This window comes from Nanorana parkeri, unplaced genomic scaffold (genome assembly GCF_000935625.1).
Source record: "Nanorana parkeri isolate BGI_ZX_2015 unplaced genomic scaffold, ASM93562v1 scaffold3, whole genome shotgun sequence".
Classification (NCBI taxonomy): Eukaryota; Metazoa; Chordata; class Amphibia; order Anura; family Dicroglossidae; genus Nanorana; species Nanorana parkeri.
In genome coordinates, this window is record NW_017306271.1 from 5,777,038 (window position 1) to 5,786,797 (window position 9,760).

The 9,760-nt window shown below is 44.8% G+C and overlaps 1 protein-coding gene across 4 annotated transcripts in view; it reads right to left on the reverse strand.

The window, feature by feature from the left end:
- POLR3E (RNA polymerase III subunit E) overlaps positions 1-5,236 on the reverse strand; it is a 41,610-nt gene extending 36,374 nt beyond the window's left edge. For 3 of the 4 annotated variants that reach the window (XM_018572632.1, XM_018572496.1, XM_018572428.1), the window contains exons 1-4: positions 5,139-5,236; positions 2,448-2,498; positions 1,557-1,634; positions 1,064-1,179 (exon numbers count right to left, since the gene is read on the reverse strand). In XM_018572632.1, the coding sequence (XP_018428134.1) occupies positions 1,064-1,179; positions 1,557-1,634; positions 2,448-2,498; positions 5,139-5,174 (281 nt within the window). In that variant the 5' untranslated portion in view covers positions 5,175-5,236. Of the gene's footprint in view, positions 1-1,063; positions 1,180-1,556; positions 1,635-2,447; positions 2,499-5,133 lie in introns of all 4 variants that reach the window. The other variant, XM_018572560.1, reaches the window with a different exon arrangement.
- Positions 5,237-9,760: the final 4,524 nt, after the last annotated feature.

Below are 9,760 nucleotides of genomic sequence, written 5' to 3' on the forward strand. Positions count from 1 at the left end.
GAGCCAAACCAAAACATTAGAACCCCAACATCTAAACTCATAGCAGACAAGATACAACAATACGTTTCACCCTTTAGGCCTCATTCACACTGCCGCACGTATGTGCGTATTGCAACATATGCAAATAAATGGCTCCATACACATAGCTGCGTATGGAGCCGTATATATGCGCAAAAACAGAATGGAACAGAGATGCGTCCGGGCAGCGTATTTCTGCGCGTATACGCATACAGCACATTAAAAATTCCATTAAGAGTTATGCATTCTGGGATTGCATATAGTGCACGCATATACGCTCGTATATACGCAATATACAATTTTGCTTGCGTTGTGTGTGAATGAGGCCTTAATATTGCAGTTAGACTCTCTCATAATAATCATAAAAGCTGTGAGATTGTAGAAGCTGCTAGAGACAGTGTAGATCAGGGGAATGCTGAAAAATTATTTCCTACTTCACAATCTACATATTTAGTATCTCAACACTGTTTTTCCTGGTACAACCCATTGAAGCGTTTGTTCAGAGTATGTTTAACAGAGAACATGAGTAAGCAGGATTTGTATTCAAATTTCATAGTGAAGGTAGAAGAGCACTGAGCGCCTGTGTTGTTTCTACTTTTGTTGAGTCACATTACTCGGTCCTTTCAAGTCTGATGGTTGAGCGATGCTTGGCAGCCATTGAAGAAAACTGGTAGGTGGCCCTTTCGAACAGGTTACCAGGGCGTTGAGGGACGCAGTTTGCACTAGGCGTAGATTAGCTAGCTTGTTCAAACTGATGTTCACAGCATTTGTTGCGAATTCTGATCCTTGCTCATCTCATCTACAAAGTCTAGTTACTACAATATGTGTAGCAGGGACATTGTGATGGTAAATGTTACGAAAAAAAACACAAAAAAACCCCACAGACTTTTCTGCCTTATGTTGAACTTCAACATAACAGGATACCATCAATTTTAGCAGAATCAGGAACATTTCCTTTAATGCAGTCCCTAAAATTTATGGTGGTAGTTTTCGAAGGCTGGAAACCTAGGGGGAATAGCAAAATATGAGGCAGCTGAAAACTTACGAGGAAAAGGTACTGGTCTCATCGTTGCAAGTGCCATCAACATTCAGAGCAATCTGTTCTCCTTTACTGCGGCAATAATTAGGACTCGACGTGTTAATGGCCATATCAATCTCCACCTAGAAAACAAGGGACGAGAGAAAATGTTTTCTCCGTTTTAGACACACACGCGGAATATGTGCGTTTGCCACGATTTCCAGTAAAAGAAACGGACGACAAACACGCGTTTCCGAGGGCTATCCGGCTTTATCTTAATGGATACGTGCGGAAAATACGTCCCAAAGAAGCTCCTGTACTTCTTTGGGCGTAGGGCGTTTTTCAGCGCGTTCCTACATGCTGAAATACGCCGAGGTGGGAACCATGCCCATAGGCAATCATTGGTTTTCACGTGTTGAGCGTAGGAACGCGCTGTTAAACGCCCAGGTGTGAACCTAGTGATATAGAGACACACACACAATGTATCGAGAAATAGGTACACAGATCAGACATGTCCTACCTTCTGTTGCTTTGGCTTTATCCTTGCTGCCAGGTGTGGCATGCCATCGTAGGTCATTGACGCAGGCCGGACAGGGTACTAAGCAAGGGGGGGAAAAAATAATTCAGTTTTTTTTCTAAACTAGATATGATTGTACCTTACTGCTACACAGGTCATATTAAAACAAATACTTTCAGGCCTAACCTGCAGTCAGTCAAGATTTTCCAAAAAAGTAAAAACCCTTTACCCCAATAGCAAAGCAACAATATACAGTTTGTAGACAGCAATCCCTATTCACACTTAATTGGCTTACAACTTTCCAAGAACTATGCACACACAAAACTTAAAGCAGAACCCAACCCTTCTCTCTTCCTATCGGCCTAGGACAGCCCCACCTTAGCCTCTATTTAGAATTAGCAACCATGAACTTATAACAGAAGGCTCCTGTAGTATAACCCATAGTCCTGTAGTAAATGAATAGCAGTCATATGTGGCCGGCAATCCACTGATCAAAGCCATTTATTCAAAAAACTGGTTCCATCCCCCTACCGACACCACTGTTCTGCACTATCCTTGCCTGTTGCTCTTTGCTGGGTGCTGGCAACCTTCTCCACTCTGTGTCCTAACCAATCCCCACTGCTCTCCCCCTACCTGTTCAGAGAAAGCAGGGATCAGAGGGGCAAGATTGCACATGGAAGACTCTTTCTCAGAAGGGAAATAGCCTGGGTCTGTTGATCTTTTCCTAAGGCCCCCCAACAGTAATAATAAATTAAACATAATTTAAGAAATAAACACACCCCACACACAAAACCTAGATTAACACCACTAGCAGCATAAACAAATTCAATCTGATGGTGTATGTTAAAATAAAAAGCAATTTATAATTTAAAGTCACATTGAAAACAAAACTACCTGAAATAAGTACAGCTTATCTGCCAAGCTCTTGGCCAGGAAAACATCAATCTGAGAGGGTAAAAAACAAAACAAAAAACACGCTACATCAGTTAGAAGAAACACATTGTGCTTTAGTAATGTCACAATAAAACTGTAAAAAAATGTAAATGGAAGTGGTTTAAGCAGTAGTAATCCATGCAATTTTATATTCATTTCACAGCTGCTTTCAATTATATTCGCTAGGGCTGCAACCAACCGATTATAATAGTTGTCAACTATTGTCATTATCGATTAGTTTGCTCCCCTAGCTCTCTCCTCCATGCTGGGAGGAGGGTACAGCAAGCATAGCAAGCCTGCTACTGAAATTTGAAATGGCCAATTGCAGGGTGGCTAATGCACCCGCCCACATGCTGTATTTACATCCAGCTGTCGTCTGTGGAATCTTGCCACTGGCAGCTGTCATTCCCTGGCTGAAGCTATTCAAGTGCCATGTGCAATTATTAAACCCGATTAAAAATAAAGAAAATAAAAAAAAGTGGGAAAAATTTCATTTTCGGTTTCGGCCAGATAAATGCTGCTGCAGGAGGTGCGGTGCAGTTCCATTCATTTCAATGACACCCCAAATGCACCTCCCACCCACTGTGTGATCGCCCGCACTGGAATGCATGGTACCGCAATGCCATGCATTCCAGTGCAGTGCGATTACAAAAAATTGTGCCTGCAGTTTTATTCTGAAGTAAACTTTATGTTTGAAACACTGCATTTGTGCATCTTATTTTAAATTAAAAGGAGAACTATGGGGTCAGTGTTTTTCCCCATAGTTCTCCTTAGGGTAACGGGAGGACACAAACTAGCGTCCTCCCGTTACCCTAAGCTCAGTATACCGCGAGCTACAGCTCGCGGTATACTGAGACGCCGCACCTGGAGCGGATCCCGACGTAGATGACGGGATCCGCCCAGCTGCGTGAGTGACAGCTGGCTCTGCCTATCTAGAGGCAGAGCCAGCTGTACCCACCCCCTCCCGTCCGTTCCGCCAGTCAGCGCTGGCGGATCGGAGCGGGAAGAGGGGAATCCAGCCCCGCCCCCTGTCACGGCAGAGAGCCGTGACAGGATCGAGAGGTGAGCGAACCCGGTATGTGTTCGTTCACCTCCCGATCTACTGAGCCGACCTGTGACAGTCTCATTGTCACAAGTCGGCTAGAACTATGAGGTGAGTGAAAAGCACTCACCTCATAGTTCTCCTTTAAGGATGGTAATTCAATTTTTTTTATCCGATCGAAAAAATAAAGCAGCCAGCTAATCGATTATGAAAATAATCATTAGTTGCAGCCCTAATATTCGCTGTACCTGTAAGTAAGAACAAAAGAAAAAAAAAACCTTGCAGCGGGGCACTGAACAGGTTAAATGTTTATTAACTAAGAAGTAGATGAGGCTGTATTACTTACCATATTCCTCCCCACAGCTTTTTCCTCCTAGACACACCAGACTGTGGGTGATCCCTCATCATCCAGTGCAATGTAGGACTATTTTTCCTGCATTGTATGTGAAGAGGTAAGTGTGCGGCTAGAAGTTGGAGCACTATAAGAGACTTCAGGGAACCAGTCACACAGGTGGAGGGAGCAAGATGGGGCGTGAAATAAGGTAATGAAATCTTAAGCATTTAGTGTGGACGGCCCCACAGCAAGGGCATTTTTTCCTTGTGGTCGGAATCGGGCTTTAAGAACCAAACCACAAAATAACGTAACCCATTGCAACCAATCATCTTTCACTTCCCCTAAGAGCCTTAAACCAATTAAAAGGTGAAACCCAATTGGCTGCAATGAGTTACGGGACATCGGCACCCTCTACACTTCCTACAGGTTCAAAGTTTTGCTGCCATCATTTAGCAAAAGGCTCCCACATGGCATATGGGACTCTACCACATGCCTACTGTTCCCTCTGAAGATTCTAATGTACCTGAACCATTACTGATAAGTGCTGCTCACTCTACACACCTCAACTCTCTGACTTCAGTGTGACTGGTCCGGTTTGTTTTATCAAAAAGGTGCCAAGAGTCACCTCTGGCATTGAATACACCTGCAGAGAAGCTGCTAGTTGCTCCGAGATAAACCAGCATTGGCTGCTGGAAGAAAGAGGTCAGATTATGAGCATCACCACATCAAGCAGAGGAGAGGGGGTTTTAGTGACAGTGAAAGTCCACATGTGGGCTGTGATGTTAAAGTGGAACCCCAGGAAATAGATGTATTTTCTTCAGTGAATGGACAAGAGGAGAGAAGGGATGGGTAAACAGGAACTCCCCTTGCCCATTCACAGAACACCTTGTATTCTGTGAACAGTATACACAATGTTTTATGAATGGACAAAGGGAGAGAAAGGGGACAGTGAGTGGACACACAGAGGGGAGAGGCAGGAAAACCATAGGACCTACCCTCATCTATTCAAGATTAGGTCCAATATAAAACATTATCTGAATGGACAAGGGGAGAGTGAGTGGACAAGGGGAGGGTAAACAACCTTCCCTTATCCATTAAGAGAATATTTTGCATTCTGTGAACAGAATACAAGGACATTTTTTGAATGGACGAGGAGAGACTAAGGGGAGCGTGAGCTTCGCAATCCCTCCGCTGTACTATTGCCAGAATTCAAGTTGCAGCGCTGGAAGGAAACAACGTGTAACTTACTATTCAATACAAAAGTAAATTACTTTACCTCTTGTATGATTGGATCGTCATCTTCACTTTCCATACTAGTCACACACACACCAACAGCCAGTGTTCTTCAGGGTGCCAGGTACAAATGGGTTATATCCCCCTATAGAACAATAAACAATTGTCAGTTCCGAGTTCACAAATGTTTTGGCTTCAATAGCAACCTGTATTGAAGGGACCAATGTTTGTCAATCACCTGGTCTATGAATAGCAGACACACCTTACCTAGCAACAAAGGTATCTGTGGTAACTCATGTGACACCAAATAAAATGAGAAAGGTGACAATTCACAAAATTGTTTTATACAAGTCACAATGTCACCCAAGAGACCTTCCCTGGCAGAATTGGGTGGCATTCTAGCTGAATGCAACATGTAAGTTTGTGTTCAAAAAACTATTTAAGGCAGTAAATTGCAGATGATTTTTTAGGTTCAAACAATTAGTGCACCTAAACATCTTACAGGAGAGACTGATAGATCCGAGGAGGAGTTGGTCTAAAGAATAGGAATTTTACGCTCCTTCCTGTATTAATGTATTCCCTTTTATGCTAGGTTGTCCATACTCACACCCCCAGCGAATCCAGTTTTCATCTCTCGTAATCTGCCGTTCCACTACTGGACATGAGGTCCAGCGCTGCCATCATCCTTTCTTTGTCATCAGGAGCCGGACTGGAGTGACAAAGGTCTGCGTCACTCCAGTCATGGAGTTTTATTATTAATGTGTAGATTTTTAGTCTCCCAAAACAGGTAGTACAGGCTATTTCATCTGATAAAATGTGCAATTAAAAAGCTTAGGGACGCTGATGTTATCCCTCCTTGGAATAGCTAAAAGCGTGTAGATTAGTAAAAAAAGCTCCAGACTGTATTCCTAGACACAAAGGGCCCATGAAAAGTAAAACCACCCAAATCACAGACACTCCAAACTAATCAGAAATTACCACCATCCCAAAAACACATTAAACCACTTGAGTACCAGCCTGGCACACCCATTGGCTTTGGGGGGGAGGGGGGGGGGGTTCAAACATGGAGCTCGGTGATGGTGCAATAGATATAACATTGCAAGACATACACACAGCAATCAGGAAGTGAAGAGATTCATGAACTGGTGGCCAGTTAAAGGTCTATTCCCCTGACTGTGAAGAGATTTCCTCTCACTTCCTATTGGGTTTTTAAGACAGGAAGTGCCGTTTTTACATCTCTCATCCTGTATTTTTACATTTCTAGTTCCAATTAGTCTCCATAAAATACCTTTGAATAGATGCCGAGAGCCACATTCACATACAGTTCCTCTATGCCTTTGTCCACATTTAATTCTGACTTCCAAATATCCACCATTGTAGTCATACATACAGAAGCACTGTGTTCAGAAACTAGCGCACTGCTTTTTTTCACTACTCCCTCACAGCTCAACCCGCTTCCTCCGTAATGTCCTGCCCACCTGTATACTTTGCCAACCTTGCCTGCAGCCCCCAGCTGCACAAGACATGGTGCAAGGCATTGGGGAAGATGACCTGGGACAGATGAAACCAGCAGAAGCTGCTACTCCGAAGAAGCCGGGATTATAAAAAGTGTGCCGCCCCAACAGGGGCATAGAATATGAGATGCATAGCCTCAGTTAAGATTAGCATTGTTATATAGGTTAAATTTATACAAGAATATATTTTGGAGCATTACAAAGTATTGTTATTATGCTCATAATGCTCCATAAAATTACGCTCGTCATGCTCCATAATAACAAATTAATCATCATAAGATACAGACGGGACTATGACAGCCCAGGGTTCTTTAAATCCCCAACCATAAGAAATGGACAGGACTATAACAACCAGGGCAGGGGTGTGCAATTCCTATCGCCCAATGTTTGAGAAATAGTAGGTATATAGGTTCTGTGCGCCAGGCAGGTGTTTTTTTCCTCTACATATAGCCCTGCTGTGGGCAAGCAGGGCTAATGTAGAGCAGGGAAGCCACCGCTCCTTTTATAAAAGTGATCTGGTCAGCTGCCCTGATCACTTGTAGCAGCCTGCTTGTTCCACCCCACCTCCCCGCAGTGGTTTTCAGGGTTCCTCACTCTTCTGGGGAACCTGTGGCCACAGCAAACGACTTCAGGGTGGAGAACGGAGAGCAGATTGCAGAGCATTTGTTCTCTGACCTGCTCTGTGTAATCAGTGAGATAAGGAGAGCTATACTCACAGCACTTCCTGTCTCAGATGTCACAACCTGGGCTATACAGAAGATCTAGCCCAATGGTGTGATCGATCTCCTGTATTGGAGGGCAGGCTCCATAACGAGAATCTTTCACCTCCAAATGACATCACATAGAGACTTGTTAGCTCCTGTGTGATAGCAATAAAGTTAACTGAAAAAACAAATGAGATAAAGTAAAAACTAACTAAATAAAAAAAATTAAAACCCAACCCCGCAATCTGCATGTGAATGGGCAGTGTGTGTGCATTGCACTCTTTAACATGCACAATGTGTTGTTTTGGTTCAAATTATTTATTGTATCACAAGTAGATTGTCATGAGGGACAAGTGGATCGGGACCCACTTTAGTCCTTGGACCAGTCATTTTTAAAAACAAATTGCACACCCCTGCCCAGGGCTCCCTAAATTCGGCATAAGGTATGGACAGGAGTATGACAGCCCGGGGCTCTCTGTGTTCTGACTGGAAGGCCTCAAACACACGGGCAGAAAAAAAACACGCCGTTTAGAGGCACTTTACATATTTTTGTTGTTCTGGGGTTTGTGTCCATAGGATTGGATGGACAGAATACGCGGGTGCTTACAGGTGGATGGGTGTAAGTAACCGATCGTGGAAGTTTTTTGCTCGTGAACTTCTTCCTATGCATACGTAAACATCGGTAATTGCATTTACACCTGTATACCCATGTACAGTGTGCTCTGCAGCTGAGGCTCCAGGGTGCCATTAAAGGAGAACTATGGGGTCAGTGTTTTTCCCCATAGTTCTCCTTAGGGTAACGGGAGGACACAAACTAGCGTCCTCCCGTTACCCTAAGCTCAGTATACCGCGAGCTACAGCTCGCGGTATACTGAGACGCCGCACCTGGAGCGGATCCCGACTTAGATGACGGGATCCGCCCAGCTGCGTGAGTGACAGCTGGCTCTGCCTATCTAGAGGCAGAGCCAGCTGTACCCGCCCCCTCCCCCGTCCGTTCCGCCAGTCAGCGCTGGCAGATCGGAGCGGGGAGAGGGGAATCCAGCCCCTCCCCCTGTCACGGCAGAGAGCCGTGACAGGATCGAGAGGTGAGCGAACCCGGTATGTGTTCGCTCACCTCCCGATCTACTGAGCCGACCTGTGACAGTCTCATTGTCACAGGTCGGCTAGAACTATGAGGTGAGTGAAAAGCACTCACCTCATAGTTCTCCTTTAACACAGCTGTACGTCTGTATTTACATCCATGTGCATGAGCCCAGACTGGCACAACATACATACATACATACATGTACACTACAAATCCCATGATGCACCTGTTTCTGGGAGTCAGGCCAGTGGCTAGGAGAATCTTGCAATGCCTCATGGGATTTGTAGTTCCACAACAGCTGGAGGGCAGGAGTTTGTCCACCCCTGTATATGGGCACCTACCTGATCTATCCAATCACAACAGCTCTAGCACTACATAGTTGATGGTGGAGCTAAAGGAGATTGTACACTCAAATTGTAACGTCTGGTGAGCTTTAAGGCTGCCCATGCACTATACCAGGGATAGGCAACCTTGGCTCTCCAGCTACGCTGAAACTACAAATCCCATCATGCTTCTGCCTCTGAGAGTCATGCCTGTGGCTTGCAATGCCTTATGGGATTTGTAGTTTCAGCACAGCTGGAGAGCCGAGGTTGCCTACCCCTGCACTATACAATCGAATTGTAGTCTCCTTTAGATCCTTTAACTATGCAGTGCTGGAGCTGGTCTGATTGGATACAAACGCCTCATAGTACAAAGTTTTGGTCAATCTAAAAGAGATCGTACAATCAGATTGTATAGTGTATAACCAGTCTAAGTCCCATCAGTGAGCGACATGCTGTACCTTGTAGTTCCACAACACCAGTCCCACGCTCTGCTTTCCTTGCAAACAGATGATAGAGCTGAATGAAGGCGTGTGTATGATGACAGCAGGACTGGCAGGCCTCGCACAGGTAGATAGTGTTACATACACCCGGGACAAGGCCGCAGTGTACTGCCTGAGTCACCCCCCGTATAGCACAGCTCAGCGCAGAGCTCCATACCTGCCACACCGTCCTCCAGCACTGTCTCCCGGCTAGTCAGCGGCTACCCCTCCGGCTCTCAGGCAGCAGCCATACTGCTTGTAATACAGACACGTGGGAGCCTCTGCTGTTACCCACAATCCTTAGAGCTGACTGACGACACCGGCCAGCAGATGGCGCTATTGTCTCGTACTATAAAAAATAAAAATAGTAAGCCTGAAGGCTCCTCCCTCTTCCCCATTCTCACTTTCCTGGCTTCCATTATCATACTTTCTCTTTATAACCAATAAACATTTATTGTATGCCAAGATGTGATCATGACCTTATCAATGAAGTCCCTGTGTCGTTAAAGCGGGAACCCCTAATAATCACTTTAGCAAAAAATATAATGAAAAAAACATATT